The sequence below is a fragment of the Drosophila mauritiana genome, chromosome X, assembly GCF_004382145.1.
Source record: "Drosophila mauritiana strain mau12 chromosome X, ASM438214v1, whole genome shotgun sequence".
NCBI classification, from domain to species: Eukaryota; Metazoa; Arthropoda; class Insecta; order Diptera; family Drosophilidae; genus Drosophila; species Drosophila mauritiana.
Genome location: NC_046672.1, coordinates 15,000,819 through 15,018,750, shown reverse-complemented (window position 1 = coordinate 15,018,750; position 17,932 = coordinate 15,000,819). Strand labels below are relative to the sequence as shown.

Here is a 17,932-nt window from a genome sequence, read left to right as displayed (position 1 = left end):
AGTAAAAACAAGATATAATATTTTATGAAAGCTTTGGCAACCACTGCGCCCCCATTCCGCTGAAGCTGGCCCACAATGGACTGGGACTCATTGGCCATAAATAAATAAGGCAGCCAAACACAATCAAAAACCAATGAAGCAGACCAGCAGCCACAAATGACAGGAGGAGCTGCGAGCGGAGCTCCTGGAGGCCGACCATCATCATCTTCGTCGTCCTTCTCGCCCTGCTCGTCCTGCCAGTCGTGTCAGCTTTTTGTCCCTGTTCTTGCACAGCCAGCGGGAGTAGTTGGCCATGATTTAATGCCCTAATCATTTTCGTTTTTCAATCAGTCAGTTTCTATTTGCACGAAACACATATACATACATTCTCTCCGAGATCTTTTATAAGTTTTGTAAATTCACTCGTTCTAACTAACCTCATATCGCCATGAGTTCCATCGACTGGGTCGGTGACATGCTTTACTACGTTATGCGCACCTTCCTGGGGTTAATCGCACCCGTACACTTCCTTATCGATGTCCTTGGAAAGGTGAGTAAATGAAAGCTCTTCAATATTTTTTGGTGCGGCAGCAAGTGAAGGACTCAATACAATACCCCAAACTTGCAGATTGAACATTTTATATATTTCATCGAATTTTCCATGATGATAATGAGGCGGCCAAGAAATTTCCAGGCTTTGACTGGTAGCCAAGCGAACCGCCTTCAACTCTACAATTGCCTTTTAATGTTACGGACTTGGGCAAAATATATATATATATTGATATACGCATTGGTATCCGTGGTAATTAAGGGCCATTTACAATATGAACTCAACAATTTTTTACCATTCAAAGCATGCTTTAACCCATATCAAGACGCATTACAGAAGTATCGCGATAGTGATTTCCGGCATCGTCTTGGCCATCGATATGATCTTCTTGGCAATAAATGGCGTACATGGCAGAAGAACGCTGCGACCCGCGCGGATTCTCTGGATTTCGTTGAGCTATTGCACTTGGGCGCCGGGGATTCTGAACGAACTGATCATCTATTTGTATAATTGATGAAAGCAATGGCTATGTTAGACTTTATAACTTTCAAAATTCTTCGTGACATGTAGCACTTTCGAAAATATAGGAAATAAAGAGTCACACATCTAGTCCTACATTCTCAATTCTTCACGCGGATGTCTGTCGATTTGACAAAAGTTTTCAGCTTAATTTAATTTGCTGCAGCATTCAACTCGATTTCGCGCGTTTATCGTTAGGCGACAACTTTTTAATTGCCAGGCAATGTTACTCTTTTGTTGGCGGGTGTAAAAGTTGAATAGGGTGAAAGAGAAGCTTAACTGGGTACAGAAGGAAAGTTATACAATTTAAGCCCTTCATGTTACTAGAAAGGAAAATAAAGATAGGATTAAACTATGAAGCAGTTTTTCTAACTCTTTTATGACCATAATAATAATCAAACAACTTTAATGATAAATGTTTTGTGCATTTTATGTTCCTGATGTATAAATAATTTTATAATTTTTATTATTTTTGAAATAATTTTAAAATTTCTTTGCATTAAAATTTGCAGGTATAAATATTTTTGCAAAAGTCCGTCAAAAAGTGACAGGGTAATTAGGGTAATGGTAATTAGGTTTAAAAAACTGTGCTTTTAGCGGTGCGGTCTTTTTTTTAAATATTGCATTTATTGTAAAAAAAATAATCGGTATTTTGATCAAAACATTGAAAATAATGACCCAAATGCGGAATGTCATACCTCGCTGAGTTCGTTGTTTAAATACCCCTTACAAAAAATGCGAAAATTTGCCAAAAAATTTGTTTTACAAAATCCGTTTAAAAGAAGAAGGGGTGGTTAGTATTGGTTATAAGGAGTATAAAATGGTAATTATTTTTGATGTGTGACCATTTTTAGTCAAGTTATAGCCAAAAAAACCAACTTGAAAATTGCGTTTTTTTGCCAAAAATAGTTTTCCAGATTTTTTGTGAAAAAAATTATCGGTATTTTGATCAAAACATTGAAAATAATGACCCAAATAAGGAATGTCATACCTCGCTGAGTTCGTTGTTCAAATACCAATCGATTTGCATTCAAGTTTGGGAATGCTGGGATTTTTCAATTTTTTGCAAATTTTGATGATGGTACCCCTTACAAAAAATGCGAAAATTTGGCCAAAAATTAATTTTACAAAATCCGTTTAAAAGGGAAAGGGGTGGTTACTATTGGTTATAAGGAGTATAAAATGGTACTTCTTTTTGCTGTGTGACCATTTTTAGACAAGTTATAGCCAAAACAGCCAACTTGAAAATTGGGTTTTTTGTCGAAAAAAGTTTTCCAGATTTTTTGTGAAAAAAAATATCGGTATTTTGATCAAAACATTGAAAATAATGACCCAAATAAGGAATGTCATACCTCGCTGAGTTCGTTGTTTAAATACCAATCGATTTGCATTCAAGTTTGGGAATGCTGGGATTTTTCAATTTTTTGCAAATTTTGATGATGGTACCCCTTACAAAAAATGCGAAAATTTGGCCAAAAATTAATTTTACAAAATCCGTTTAAAAGGGAAAGGGGTGGTTACTATTGGTTATAAGGAGTATAAAATGGTACTTCTTTTTGCTGTGTGACCATTTTTAGACAAGTTATAGCCAAAACAGCCAACTTGAAAATTGGGTTTTTTGTCGAAAAAAGTTTTCCAGATTTTTTGTGAAAAAAATTATCGGTATTTTGATCAAAACATTGAAAATAATGACCCAAATAAGGAATGTCATACCTCGCTGAGTTCGTTGTTTAAATCCCAATCGATCTGCATTCAAGTTTGAAAATTCTAAGATTTTTGAATTTTTCGCAAATTTTGATGATGGTACCCCTTACAAAAAATGCAAAAATTTGGCAAAAAATTAATTTTACAGAATCCGTTTAAAAGTGAAAGGGGTGGTTAGTATTGGTTATAAGGAGTATAAAATGGTACTTATTTTTGCTGTGTGACCATTTTTAGACAAGTTATAGCCAAAAAAGCCAAATTGCAAATTGAGTGTTTTGCCAAAAATAGTTTTCCAGTGTTTTTGTGAAAAAAATTATCGGTATTTTGATCAAAACATTGAAAATAATGACCCAAATAAGGAATGTCATACCTCGCTGAGTTCGTTGTTTAAATACCAATCGATTTGCATTCAAGTTTGGGAATGCTGGGATTTTTCAATTTTTTGCAAATTTTGATGATGGTACCCCTTACAAAAAATGCAAAAATTTGGCAAAAAATTAATTTTACAGAATCCGTTTAAAAGTGAAAGGGGTGGTTAGTATTGGTTATAAGGAGTATAAAATGGCAATTATTTTTGCTGTGTGACCATTTTTAGTCAAGTTATAGCCAAAAACGTCATATTGAAAATTGTGTTTTTTGCAAGAAATAATTTTCCAGTTTTTTTTGTGAAAAAAATAATCTTAAAGCTTAATAAAATTAAGCGTCTTATTCCCTCCCCTTTGTTTACTCATTATATTATTAAAGGATAAGTGAAAGGACAATAGTATACAATTATGCCATTTATACGTCACAATAGTTATAAAAGATTTGTGCTGATTACCAAGATTTAAAATTTTGACAAATTTTGGAGCAGCGAGTGAAGCTCCTGGCGGCCGACCATCATCGTTGTACATCTCGTCGTGCCAGCTTTTTGTCCCTGTCCTTGCACAGCCAGCGGGAGTAGTTGGCCATGAATTAGTGCCCTAATCTTTTTCGTTTTTCATCCGTTGCCTTTCAGTCTGTCAAACACTTAAATAAGTATAAATATACATTCTTCCTGAGATCTTTTATAGATTTCGAAAATTTATTTGTACAAATATACCTAATTTCGCCATGAATTTCTTCGAGCAGATTAGTGATCAGTTTTGCGGCGTTATGCACACCAACCTAAAGATACCCATATCTTATTGCGAAACACGCTGCAACTGGAAATTCTCAGCAAATATCGATACAATTATATTGTTCTATACCCTCAGCTTTGGTATCCTTCGAGTGGTGAGTATATATTTATAGTTTGCTGCGCAGCAAGTAATGATCTAATTACATCAAATTCGCAGGTATTCAATTTAATAGATTTCGTGAACCTTTCCTTGGGAGGGACGCAGTTGGGACGGCCAAGCTGTCTCTTGATTCTGAGGGGCGCACATTCGGGGCGCTTACGAGCCCTCAAACAATTTTTAATGCTGCAAGCGTGGATGTTAGTGATATACGGCATGGTATCCGTGAGTATAAAGGCCCTTAAAATATATTAATTTCCAATATGTATTGCACCATTGTTATAAGTCACTGCAACCATTGTTTTAATCCAGATCAAGCCGCTTTACATAAATCCCTTCGTTGTGGTTTCCGTCATCATCTTGACCAGCGATATGTTTGTGCTGCTATTAGATATCCGCCGACATGCCAGGATATCTCTGGTGCGCAGGGTGACCCTTTGGGAAATGATGCTTAACTTGTGCTGTGTTTTTTACGTGCAGTGGATCCTCAAGAAATAGATACACTGTTAGCCTGGAGGAAATGATGTGCTCCATGCCGATATCTGTTTTATAACTTTAATATGGTGAAAGAGAAGCTGAAACTGGGTACAGATGGGAAATTATACTATTTAAACCCTTCATGTTACTGGGAGTGAACATTTAAAACAGGATTAAATTATGCAGTGAATGGGGTTTTTTAAACTTTGTGGCTTTGGTCATAACTTGGCTAAAAATAATCACACAATTTACATAATATTTGATTTGTGCATTAAATAAACCAATTTAACATCTGTATAACTTTCCTGCTGACTTTAAAATTGGAAACATTTTTGCATATTATCTAAGAGGTTACACGACTTACGATTTTTATCTGTAAATGCCACTCGGTTGGAAGTATTTTGCAATACCAATTCAAAATAATAATTAAAATGAAATGACGGTGAGTTGCTAACCTTTTTTTTTCTAATTTAGAAGACAGATTATTTTCTTAAGGTAACTGCGCAAATCTTGGCTATTCAAAGCACTCTAATTTCGGAGCTTCGTGATGTGCTTTTCATTTGCCCTAAACGATAGCGCCATTTGACTTAATGAAGCTTAAAGACAATAAAACGCTTAAGCACACAACTTGGCCACGCCCCACGCTGCCCCTCGCTTATAAACACACACACACGCATAGGCACACAGACGCACAAACTCACACAGAGGAACAACATTGTGTCAACGTCAAACGTCTTTTTCTTGCAACTTTCTGCGCTCGCGTCATAATTTCTATGAATTTTATATACTTTGATAAGCATTCCATTGGCATGCGAGGCACGTTCGAGTTGACAAACCCCCCTCCATCCCATCCTACGGAAAGCCGCCAACACCCAACGCTGTCCCCCATAAGCATTAACCCCCCTTCCAGATGTTGGTTTTGCGAACTTTTGTCGCCGTCCATGTAAATCAGGCCAAGCGACAATTAAACGCGCCAAGCACGACAATACTTAGACCTAATGGCCACGGACCTGAACCTCGGACAATCAGAAAGAAGGGGGCAGAGCCACAGGAAAAAAAAACTACGAAAAAAGGTACTTAACTTTTAAATTTACATTACATTACATATGACAAATGCTTATAATATGTTGTAAGGCTTTAATCATTTTAGTAATTTGAAATCTAAGCCATAAGCATCATACCCTTGCCCCTTCTTATACATATTTTTTAAGATTTCAGAAAATCTTATAATTTTTTGAGTTCCTATATACAAATATGTCTTATTTTCTCGCAGTGCAGGCCAAGCCTTTGGCGCATCCGCTCCCATTTCCGCTCGTTGGCCGAAAAGTGTAAACAATTAAATTTTAATTAGAATTCGCATCGCTTGACATGCGACATGGAAATGGACGAAGGCAGGAAAATGTCAGTTGCCAGTTGTGTGGAGAGGAGGGAGGGGCGGCACCATGGATAGCTGCCCTTAACGGGGGCAACGTAGCCCACCTACGCCACAGTACCACCCACATAACCCACTCACCCACCAAAACCGCACTTCCGATCCCCGCCACCGACGCACAGACATTTCATTTCCGTTCTCGTCTGCTTCTTAATTTATTGGTCACCTCCAGAGCTCCAAGCCCAAAAGACCAAGAAGGCCCTTCGAATGCCGAATACTACTGAGTACTGAACATGAGCCCCCCTCCCCCCCCCCCCCCCCCCACCACTTTTCGACACCCCTGCTGCGACTGAGGTGTTCGAAAAGTGCTTGTAAATTAAACGGCTGACAGTTAATAGAAAACCGAAAGCCTCTCATTTGGCTCGTTTGTGGTGTGTGCCTTATATGCCCCACATAAATATGTATGCGCAAGCATACACTACCCTATATATAAAGCTACTTGCCAGTTTGATGGATTGCCGGCTTAGTTTTAGCCAGTTAACTGCCGCACTCGACAATTTATGCGCCCAATTGCGGAAGGTGTCGAGACCCATAAAATACGAGGTGGCAAGCGGGGCCAACTCAAATTTTAATGCCCAAATTGCGGCTAATGAAAATGTCTAAGAGTGCTCGGATGATTTGTTGATTTCCTTCGGTGGCCTAACAAGGCCATAAAGATTACGGGTCAACAAAAAGCAAATAATACATGGCCAAAATAAACGCAGTACAAAGCCAATAAAGGCCATATATTATCCATTAGCCATTAGGGTGATCCCAAGTTGAGTGGACTTAAAGAAAAGCTCAAAGGACTTTAAGGAATTTCTAATATACAAATTGTTTTAAACACATCTTATTCCGCTGTAATCCTCTATATATATTAAGGTGTAAAATTGACGTACTATTTACAATATCACTCATACGCAGCGTTGACCCTTGCTAATAATTATTTTGTGGGCTGCGGATTCCACTTGCTCTAACTTCAAAGATAGAACTTTTGACATCTGCTAACTTATTTCGATATGCATTCAAGTTGCTTATAACCATCACATTACGAACAGATAGAAATCTTTAAGTTTGAAAACTCCGTTAATTATGTATCTTAATTGCCTCGGTGTCCACTGTTATTTATATTTGGTTCATATTTGATTCGGTTTATATCGAGTAAAATGCTAATTTGGCTGCTAATCTCCCGAAGGCAAGCGTGCATACATCATATTCAGACATTATCGCCACCCATTTGGGTGCACTTAGATTTATTGGAAGCTCTATTTCGTTGAACCAGCTTCCCGTAACTCTGTTTTAGCCGCACTTTCAGATCGGATCTGTTGAGTTCCGGTGCTCAACCGAGCAAACCCGTTGAGACTTCGGTGCTGTCCCGGCTAATTTTGTACGGCCCGCGGTTACGGATGACAGTGCAAATCGCGGCCACGTTCCAGCAGCCGGGTTAATCCAAACTGTCGCCAGAGAGCTGGCAGGCTGACGGGTCCGGAAAACGGAGCATGAAGTCCGGAGTTGACCCAGTTTACGGCGAAGTTATGGATCACAATTCCTGTTTTCATTGGAGGAAAGAGGGCGAAAAAAACGGTCCGATGTTTATGGGAAGCCACTAAATTTCGATAACAATAAAATATGATTTTTGCCTGGCGGGGAAATCAAAGAGCGGGTGTGCATGTATAAAGAGAAAACACGAAAAGAAATTAAGGAACTGGCCGGAACCCGGAAAAAGGACACCAAGTCACAGGGAATCTGGGTTGGCGTAAAATAAACAACAACAAATATGTCTGTATAAATAGAAAAAAAAAATATCAACTCAACTTGGGGTTTTGCGCACAGCGAATTTCCAATGCTCTAATTTGCGCAAGGATTTCCTTTCAACTGGGAAATTGGGAAAGTAGGCTCCACGCTGCCCAATAGCGTATATACCCGGGCCGATCAAGGATGCACAGATCCCCAACAAAGCGCAGAGTAAATATTACAAAAATGTATTACACAAGGCTTTCGGATAGGCGCGGGTGTGCCGGAAATGGAGAAAAGGAAAAATGGCAGACGTGACAAAAATGCTTAAGTGAAAAGTTACGAGTGAGCGGCGGAAATCGCTTCCCCCCACCCCCTCACAGCATCTTTCCTTTCCTTTCGTTTCTTTACTTTATTTCGCTTGTTTTCCCACACTGGCCCTCCCGGAAAACTTGTTTCGCGCACTTCGTTTTCCCTACTCCAAGTTTTTTTCGGCAGCGTTACGTTTTTGTTTTGCTCTCGCAGCTGCTTAATATTTTCTTGTTTACGCTTTCTTCGAGAAAAAAGGGGAAAAGGGGTGCACTGCGAAAAAATTCCATTTAATTATGTATATTATTTTATGTATGTTCGCATGTCTGGGTTATCTTACCAGCAAAATGACATTTCTTGCAACTTTAAAGAACAAAATTAATGAGATTTCTGTGCAGCCTTATTAAATATTATTTTTGCAGTATTTATAAGCAAACCTATTTTCTCGCCGTGTGGTTTTTGGCGGTGCGGGGCAGCGGGTGGTGCTGCTGGTGGCGCCCCACTGTTCATCATCCCGTGAGATGGCGGTGCGGGTGGTGCTGCCTGAGTGGTTGGCTAGTGGGTGGTGGGCGGTGGGTGGTGTATGTCTGGTGGCCTGCTCCTGGCTGCTGTCAAACTTTTCACGCACGCCCGCTGCCGACGAGCGATTTCCCGGGTCGCACGGGTTGAAGACGCGCGCGCGCTCGCAAATCGATTTCCGCTTCATTACGCCGCCGCTTATGCGGCGCCCCCGAGCGGCAAATTCAGGAGCGGATCGAGGGAAGCGGATGTTGGCGGCCCTGGGAGCACTCCAAATCGTATCAATCATCTTTCAGAAACACTTTGCACACCCACGCACGCCACTCACAAGCTCGAGGAGACATCGAGTAAGATGTGAGATCCCGGAGACCCGGAGACCCAGAGACCTTGGGCACAGCTCCCCTTTCCGCCCCACCACCACACCCCCCGCCCACCAGAAATATTCGAACTCATATGTCAGAGACAAGACCCGCAAATTGTTTGTTTACTTTTGCATGCCATTCTGCCATCCATCCACTCGAAAAAAATAAACAACCATCCACCCCCATCCACCCACCATTTGGGCTGTTATTTCAGGCCGCTTTCATGTCATTTTTCAAGTTTACACAAAATATTTCAAGTGTTTGATGTCTTTTGCACCCGAAGCGCATCAATTTCCTCCTTCACGCCACCCAACTTTTGCCCACATTTCGGTTGGTTCCGGTTTCGGAGATTCCGATTCAGATACGGATACAGATACAACTAATGTTTTTTTTGTTTGTGCTGCCAGCTGCACAAGCAACTCAATTAAAATGTAAGGCAACCGCAAGCGGCGGCGTAAAAAACATATAAATATGGCGCATACGCCGCGTAAATCCATAATTGCATTTGTTTGTTATCGCCGACGCCACGTGACCAGGTGGTTGTGGGTGGTTTGGGGTGGTTTGGGGTGGTTTGGGGTGGTTGTGGGTAGCTTGGGGTGGTTAAAGGTAGTTGGCATGGCTGCTTGGGCGGTCACAAGGTGGATCCAATAACAACAAGCCAGCCGGCGAGCAAAGCCAGTGCATAAACCCCATGTATCCGTGCTTTCGCCACGTACCGATAAACGATTTCCCCGGCTAAATTGCCTTACGAAAAATCAAAACAGATTTATCTAATCTCATAAATAAATTATGCTCACGGATTGAGACGCAAATCACTGGGTCTTTCCAATTATCGGGCTTTTACTACCGCATTCATTAAGTATTTGTTCATGATGATCGATTTGTATTTGTCAGTTATATATAGTTATATTATATAGATTTTATGATTCAAGGATTTTGAGTTGCCTGCTGATAATGCTTATATAGCTTAATTTATGATTGTAATTATAAATACCAAGCTTTCGTTTCTTATTACCGCTCTGGCGTTTTCCAGGAGATATCCCTTTTCAGCAGGACCTCTGGGTCAGGATGTTTTTATATGCATTTCGTTGCATTTCCACTTCAATTTGAACGTGCAATGTGTTTTTAAGCACTCAACAGGGCGGTTCACAGGACGATGATGGAAGGAGGTGGTTGGGAATTAATGGGGGCTGGACTGCCACCGCCCCCCGCCCCACTCTCTTTTTGGTGGCAACAATTGCCAAGTGCAGCCCGCAATAATGATCATCAGCAGCGGCGGCAACATCATGATGATTGCCACTTGAGCGGGTTTTCCGCTGAGTTTTCTCTGCTCGCAGTTTTTCCTTCTCGGGTTTTTTAACCACTTTTTTTTAACCACTAAAAGCGGCAACAATTTTCCCCGCTCCCGGCAGCATGTGTGGGTGGTCAATTATTTGTTGCTACTTTATAAACTGAGACCGCTTTTGTTGTAGCTGCATAAATTGAGACGGAGTTTTTGTTCGCCTTTCAGCCGAAAATCATGGCTTTGAGTATGAAAATCGGAAAAGCGTAAAATCACAACCTAAGAACACGAGGCGCAAACTTTTCATATAAATTACACGCAATAATATTTATTTAAAACTCTCTGCCGAAATTCCCGCCCATTGTTGTCGCTGTGGAAAAGCGCGCAAAGGGCACACAAGCACCTGCTCGGGAAAGCAGCACGTCGATCCAAACATTTTCGGTAATTTGAAAGTAATTCGTTTAAAGGAATTTACGTGATTTGCCTAACAACCGAAAAAGTCGGAGTGGAGCCGGCGGTCCAACGAGTAAGTGAGTGAGTGGCGCTTGGAGCCCTGCGATATTGAGTTGTTCAATGACACGCCATATTTCCTTGGGCGGGTTAATATGTGCGCCGTTTGCGTGCCACAGATTTATTGCCTAATCACTGCACAGGCTCCGTTCTGGCCTGGCCAGGATGGGCACAAGATTCTGGTGAGTGGTGGTGGGGCGAGATGAATGGAGCTGGCAAAGGAGATAAAGATGTGGATATAGATGGACTAGGCCATCGTCCTGCGACATCGGTGACCGAGCAGCGGCGAAAGTAGCCGCAAGGAAAACTTTCTTCCCTCAGCCAATTTGGAGCCAAAAGAAAATTTGTAGGCTATAGAAAGTTTTGGCCCAAAGCCCTCCCACTTCTGACCAAGCCATGGCGCAGAACTTTTCCATGTATAAATGCTGGACACTGCGAGAAAATTTGCAGCTTATCCAAATATTTTTAACGTTATAAACGATTATTGCCGTCATGTAATTTGTAATTTTTTATATTTTCAGAGGCTAAATAAAACTAATAATATATATAAATAATTTTAAAGGTTAAGCTATAAAGCATTATGGTAAATAAAGAAATAGACTGAAACACCATTAAGCCTTCAGTGCTACTATACAATCCATTGATCTGCGATCTTTCCCGAATGATGGGAAACAGTTTTTTAAGTGCACATCTGTGTGTATATATCTTAATGCATACCTACTGTGTTTTTTGTCCCGTTTAGTCTATCTGTTGTTTAGTGGCCCTACGGCAGTCAGTTGGGCAGGAGGGGCGGTGGGTGTGGTTGGGGGCGTTTTGGGCGTCTGGGCGTGGCATGTGCAAAAGTTTTCGCAAAAAGCCCGGCTACCAAAATAAACAGCCAACAATGGCAAGTGGCAGCGGTTAAGCTGACAGAATGCTGAATTCGGTATGCTACAAGGATCTGCAGGATAAGGCGCTGAAAACTCGAGGCCAGCGGCAGGGAAAGTCGCTAAAATTTGGGTGGACGGGGATTGGATGAATCGAGAAAAGTCGGAGAAAGTCGGGATAGTCGCTCAGCGACTCTGTGGGAGAACAAAATGAAAACAAATTGTGTTTTATATACTTTCCATTAGGGTTACTCGGACGAGCGGAAGATGCAAGCTGAAGGTCGCTGATGATGACGGGGACTCCTCGGATCCGGATGATGGATAATCGGGCGACGCAGCTCGGAATAAAGCGATAAAGCACAACGTGACGTAAAAGTTCAGGTTCAGATGACTCGAGGCCCCAAGTGCCGTGGTTATTTGAAGGCAAAAGCGATTGTCTGTCTAAAGGTTCTATTGAATCAATGAAGAACAAATTGACTGAACCCCATTCAGTTATAAACATCGAGTGAGTAATGTCCGGTGATTAGGATGGAATCTCTAAGAACTTATATTCTTAAATGCGTCTTAAGCGAAGCTGCAAAGGTTTCCGTAACTGCAAAGTTGAAAAACTCTTTAAATTGGTACTGAAATATATTATTTTATATTTTTTTATTTTTATTTGTAGTTTGATAAAGTGATTTTTACCGAAGTGCCACGATGTCGAAATTGAAATATTAATCCATACAAATCAGGTTGGCACTCAACACGGGCCATGTTTGTCGGTTTTTTGGCAACGGAGTGTGCAGCCTACACGCACCAACACTCCAAACCGGAAGTCGGGCGGAAGCGGAAACAGACGAAAGGGCTGAAAATGGCCGGCAGCAACGATAATGACGATGCCGTCTGATGTCTGATGCTTCCCACTCCGATGGCAGAACGAAAACGGGTTTCAAAATAATGGAGATAGGGATGGAGATGGAGCTCACGCGCTCATTGACGTTGAGCAACGCTTATTGGCGTACTTAATCCTTTTGGCAAATTCCAATAAATTACCAAGTCCAGGGACAGCCATCAAGGCCAGCGAAGATTATCCTCTGGGAGTCGTAGAAAAGGCAAAATACACAAAAAAAAGAACAACGGAAAAAATCATCAATAGGCCATGATGAGTTTCTGATTGCGAAGCACAAAAAGGGAGCAAAAATGGTAGGAAAACATTGGGAGCTGGCTGACAGCGGACCTAGTCGATGTCGATGATGGTTCCCTGATTGTCCGAACGATGCGGCCATGTCACACGGGTTAGCCGGAGTACTGAAGTCCCGCAGACCCGTAAACTCTTCTCCCAGGGAACTCTGCATTGAGATTGGTGACTTTGGGCCAGTCATAAAATCGAACCTACAAGTCGAGGGCGAACTTAAATTGAATGCCAGCCCGCGCCGAAAATACTGCCTAGTACACTCGAAATATAAAAGTGTATATCATTATAGGCCTATTTTATCTCAATATAAAAAAAATTAGATTTATATGACTACCTTTGAAAACTATAATTGCAAACTTTTAAGTGGAAACTACATTTAATTTAAAATGAATATCTAATTTAAATAAACTAATTTAAATTGCAACAATCATTTATTTTGGACTTACTTGTTTTCTATTTATTTCATTTCTATACCTTATTTTTTTCAGTGTTCCTTGCCTTGTCTGTTGCTGTATTTTATGGCATTGTGCGCTGGCTTAACTCTGGTTCGAGTTTCCCCGTGCCACTCCCCATGCAAAACCCACTCCTTCGCCGACTTGTCTGCCGTTTTTATTGTAAATGCTTTGCATATTTTTGATTGCCTTCCCGACCCTAGCCAAATAAAAAAACAATAAGAATCCTTTGTTCTGGGGCAGAGAGATTCCGAGTCCTGCCCTTTCCTTTATTCTATTTTTGCTACTCCGTCTCCTTCTCCTGCTCCTCCACCGCGCTGGTCAGGAGTTTGCCATCAAAAAGGCTCTGATCGATGCGGCGACAGTGGGCCAAGAGACGTGGATAGGTGGCCAGGACCTCGGCCAGTTCCATGTTGGGAAGCTTGGTGGTCATTATGGCTACCACATGGCCAAAGACCAGGGCGTCCAATTTGCAAGGGCGTGAGCCGCCGAAATAGCTCTTCGCCTGGTCCTCCTCCAGTTCAGCGACCAACGCGTCGGCACAGATGCCCACCTCCTGGATTACCTGGTCGTTGTCCAGATCCTGCCACTGGTAGACCTTCAGGATCTTCTGTGCGTCCTTCTGCTTGGCAAACCGGCGAATCGTACTCAACGGCCACGGATGAGTTGCTGCACAGCGCGTTGCCGTGTAAAGTTGGTAGTTTGCCTCATCCACAAAGCTCATATTAATCTCCGCCAGGGTGAAGACATTCTCCACATAGCTAACCAGACAGCGTATGTTATCGCACTGATCCTCGGACATCCAACTGCCCAGGCAATTGCCGCCTTGGATGGCCTCCACCTGGGCCACTATTGGCTCGAATTCCGCAAAAGTCTTCACAGGACCCAAACGGAGCAGCGGCAGGTGGGTCAACCGACCACCAGGTGACATAAACTCCGCATTGTCGCTGTTGTGCTCCGCAAATGGTAGGTTGCACATGCGCAGATAGGTCTTCACCGCCAGGCAGCTGGAGCGCTCCGGCAACAGGAGCTGATTCGCCTCGGCCGGCTGATGCAGGTGGGCGACCGCCGGCCACGCCTCCTCCGACTTGTTCTCCTCCGCCGACGACTGCATCAGGGCGGCCGTCAAGTTCTGCTCCAACTCCATGCTTAAAGTGCCGAAAATTTTGACTGTGAGTTTCTTTTTATGGAATTGAAGGGTGACAATTGTGGCAGTGATGGCTTTATTAATATTTGCAAATATTTTTTTAGGTTTCATCTGTAAACTTTTGATTACATTGCTGCTAGAGTTCGGAGTATCTTAAATGTTTTGCAAATAAACGTTAAATAAGGAAGAAAAAATCTTGAAAGCAAATTCTTCAACAATTTAAATAAAATAAAATTTATGCACTGTCAACTTAAATAAATAACTTTATAACATTCAATAATAAATGCTCTTATACACACCTAATTAATATGACAGGCACCAACAAACGTTACCTAATTTTCCTGTCTGATTTATTTTATAATTTTGTCAATTCGCGCAATAATAAATTGCTAAGTTGCCGATCTGTTCATTTCCAGAAAAAGTCCTTGAACTTGTTTACTTTCAGTTATGTCTATCCATTGATTGTTTTTTGTTCATGCGTACAAGTAGTTGGTTAGTGAAACCAAATATATGGCATTTAAGCATTTAATTAGTCTGCAATGAAAGGAATTGAAATTTGAAATGTGCAATTAGCAACGAATAGATGTGAAGGCAAATAAACTATATTCGCAATTAGGCAAATAACTTGAAATCGAACTGACAGAGAGCATTATTCCTACATTGGACTTGAAGAGCTGTCTGCCTTCGTTTCATCGTTGACAGGATTCACTTTTCCACAGAAAAATCAGTTGTGCTTTGATGATGGAAATGTTTTGTGAATTTTCTGCTCGACTGGACATTCAAGCAATTAATCATCGGCTACCGCCCCCTTCCACCACATTCCCTTGGCCCCCCAAAAAGGTTTCGGCCCACTCGCCACCAAATTTTTGTTCTACTACCGCCCGCTGGTTTTGGCCGACAGCCTCGCGGGAACTAGAACTGAGGATGATAAATTGCTCGGGCGGAGCATTATGCACAGTTTTGTGGCTCCTCTGATCCAGGACTCGAGTGCTTCCGGAAATGAGGCAAAAGTTTTGGGCGCTCTATTCGAACGTTTCATGGATCATCAGGTACGAGGAGCTGACGGGCTCTCCATGATTGCTAATTGAATGGCCTTGATGATACGTCGCTACACGGAAAGAAACTCGAAATACTGCACCAAGTCAAAAGTTCTAATATAAAAAAGAAACACTTTAAAGAAATATCGAAATAAATATCAATATGAAATATTACTATGAATAGTAGATATACATTTCCAATGTATTTAATATAAACATAAGCTTGTGTTTGCCATTGGTTTTGTTTTTAAAGTTTATTTTAAAATATTTTGTTATGCTTATAGGCAATCCTATTTGAAATAACCAATCTGGCTTTCGTTGACAGCTGTGAAAATTGCGAGCTTCGATTGACGGATTATCCCATTTTGGGCGGACGCCTTGGACCTGATTAGTATGCCCGCGAAGTTCGAAAGCCGATACTAATTTAACGCCAAGTAACGAATTTTGGATGAGAGTTTTTGATTTACCAGCCACGTTCCTGGGAAATGAAAGAGTAAATATACGAGGGCCGTGGCGTTGTCGTTGATTGATTCGGTCGAGGGCTTCTGGGAATTCCGTCCAATCCATTGACAACCAAGTCCCAAAACACTGCCAAATTAATTAAGCCACACAGAGCAGGCACTTCGTAGGCGAACCAGTGATATCTGGCCATTGTGGGTTAAGGATTCAAGATGCTCGGCATGCTAGGGATGCTCGGGATGGCAAGGATTTTGGCCTGGTTGAGACATCGTTTCGGCAACAAAAGCCAACAAAAGGCAACAATTCTTACCCACTAATAAAGAATAATATGACTGCCATAAAACTCAATTTATTACCAAAATGTCGACAAGCAGCAGACTTTTGTGCGTATATGTGCCACTGTGTCTTATTCGCTTTCTCCTTTCTTATGTTCTGTGTTTGTGTGTGCGTGAGAGTTACGACCTACGGAGAAAGGAGGTGAAAGCAGAACGAATGACGTACGGAAGTGGCAAACAGCAAAAGTTTATGCTGCCATTTTTGTTTGGCAATTTTCTATTTCTATTTCAATTCCAAGGCGTCGTTTTATTTGCATTTGGTGTGAGAAATGTGTGCGCGACTTGCGACCCTAACTTGCCCTCTTACTCTATCGGCGATACCCTGTAATATCGAGTGGTGTCATTTTCGGTTTTAACTGTTTTAACATTAGTTTAATTAAATATAATACACATATTTTCTAAAAGCATAGTATTTGCAGTGTATTTTTAAATGTTTAAAAGCAATGCAAAAGTATAAACATATTCATAAAACAAGGAAATTTAAATAGTGTACAGTTATAACACTTACAAATTACCATTGGATAGACTAACTAGACCATTAGTAATATCAATTCTCTAATAGAATTAAAAGTAAGTGTTTACATTTTGATTGCAATGACTGTAAAGCACATACATATATGTACACAATGCCTGTGCATCCAACAACTTAATTAAAAAATGCAATACTCCAAGTTAATAATTATTAGTTATTTTATTTTATTTTCCCTTAGGGTAATTCACGTGTTGTTCCACCGAATTTCTTCGTACCATCGTTATTCTTGGCTTTTAACGTAATTCTTCTGCAGGACTCCCCAGCTTCTTTCTCTGTCTTCTTCTTCCTTTCCTGCACTCGTTTCATTTTCATCCTTGCTGTGCAATTTTATTTGCTATTTCGGTTTTGTGCTCCGCCATTCCACGTTGCTGCTTGTCTTTATTATTATTTTGTTTCTACAGTTGGCGATTTGTTGCTTTTTTGTGTTGGTCGTTGGACGTTGGCATTGTTGGATATTGTTGGATGTATTGTTGGCCGTCTCTGAATTTTGTTGGCCAGCTGTTGGGCGCACTTCACCGGCCGCTTTGTGGCCACAATTTGGCGGAGTCCTTGAAAGGAGCAGGAGGTGGATGGTGAAGACAATCCTCGCTCTGGACGCCGCTAAATAACCGTTTGGCTGAGCTAATCCACGGCCACATTGTCCATTGTCTGGGAAAGATAAGCGACCATTGGACGCTTGGACAGTGGGACACCAACAGCAGATGGTGTGGCACCGGGACTCGGACAAAAGGGGAATCGCGTCCAGGACCAGGACATAGATAAGGCTATGCCACTCTAGAGCCGAGGTACCCAGGTTTATGCAATAATACATTTATAAAAATATCTATAAGCTACCCCAAATGTTAGCCATTGGACAGGTATACACCGCGTATACGTAATGTGAGAAACACTGCGCTTTGAACATTTGTCATACGCCACGTAGTCCTAACAATCTTACAGCGAAGTCAATCGTTTCATTTAGATATCTGCTTATTGAACGATTTCTTTTCCCCAGACCTCCAGACAATGTCGTGGAACATTTGCGGTTGTCCTAATGGAACCATTACGTCCCAGATATACATTAAGTAGGATGGTGAATAAAATGGAAAACCTTTTATGTTACATTAAATTTGACTGCGTGCCGAGTGACAGTGTGGTAAATGTGTAAATGGGGTAAAGGGTCGGGCTCTGTGTCTCCGTGTCTCCAGGACTCCAAGACTCCGTTTCTGTGTCCTGGCTGGCGGGCTTGTCAAAGTTGTCGCAACATTGTGGCGCTGTCAGTGTCATTGTCGCTGCAAATTATGGCGGCCTGAATGCGTAAATGATGCTTAATTAACAT

General features: G+C 41.4%; 3 protein-coding genes across 5 annotated transcripts; 2 read left to right on the top strand and 1 right to left on the bottom strand.

The window, feature by feature from the left end:
• The first annotated feature begins 345 nt into the window (after positions 1–345).
• On the top strand, positions 346–1,138 carry LOC117147744. 2 transcript variants are annotated; one of them, XM_033314746.1, is made up of 3 exons: positions 346–529; positions 608–772; positions 834–1,138. In XM_033314746.1, exons 1-3 carry the CDS (start codon positions 428–430, stop codon positions 1,041–1,043), a joined length of 477 nt encoding a protein of 158 aa, XP_033170637.1. In that variant the 5' UTR covers positions 346–427; the 3' UTR covers positions 1,044–1,138. The 2 variants fall into 2 exon arrangements, with proteins under 2 accessions (XP_033170637.1, XP_033170636.1); XM_033314745.1 differs by having other exon boundaries at positions 608–1,138.
• A 2,566-nt stretch (positions 1,139–3,704) lies between these two features.
• LOC117148375 lies at positions 3,705–4,782 on the top strand. Of its 2 annotated transcripts, XM_033315731.1 has the most exons (4): positions 3,705–3,769; positions 3,863–4,006; positions 4,069–4,233; positions 4,321–4,782. In XM_033315731.1, the coding sequence occupies exons 2-4, from the start codon at positions 3,887–3,889 to the stop codon at positions 4,504–4,506; spliced, it is 471 nt and encodes a 156-aa protein (XP_033171622.1). In that variant the 5' UTR covers positions 3,705–3,769; positions 3,863–3,886; the 3' UTR covers positions 4,507–4,782. The 2 variants fall into 2 exon arrangements, with proteins under 2 accessions (XP_033171622.1, XP_033171621.1); XM_033315730.1 differs by lacking the exon at positions 3,705–3,769 and having other exon boundaries at positions 3,845–4,006.
• An 8,547-nt stretch (positions 4,783–13,329) lies between these two features.
• On the bottom strand, positions 13,330–14,310 carry LOC117148372 (metaxin-2). Its single transcript, XM_033315728.1, has one exon. It carries the CDS (start codon positions 14,249–14,251, stop codon positions 13,388–13,390), a length of 864 nt encoding a protein of 287 aa, XP_033171619.1. The 5' UTR covers positions 14,252–14,310; the 3' UTR covers positions 13,330–13,387.
• Between the last annotated feature and the right edge of the window lie 3,622 nt (positions 14,311–17,932).

Coding starts and splice junctions, on each gene's coding strand:
- LOC117148372 (XM_033315728.1), bottom strand. CDS start 14,251: ATGGAGTTGGAGCAGAACTTGACGGCCGCCCTGATGCAGTCGTCGGCG.
- LOC117148375 (XM_033315730.1), top strand. CDS start 3,845: ATGAATTTCTTCGAGCAGATTAGTGATCAGTTTTGCGGCGTTATGCAC. Junction 4,007..4,068: donor GCTTTGGTATCCTTCGAGTG/GTGAGTATATAT, acceptor TCAAATTCGCAG/GTATTCAATTTAATAGATTT. Junction 4,234..4,320: donor TGATATACGGCATGGTATCC/GTGAGTATAAAG, acceptor GTTTTAATCCAG/ATCAAGCCGCTTTACATAAA.
- LOC117147744 (XM_033314745.1), top strand. CDS start 428: ATGAGTTCCATCGACTGGGTCGGTGACATGCTTTACTACGTTATGCGC. Junction 530..607: donor TTATCGATGTCCTTGGAAAG/GTGAGTAAATGA, acceptor CCAAACTTGCAG/ATTGAACATTTTATATATTT.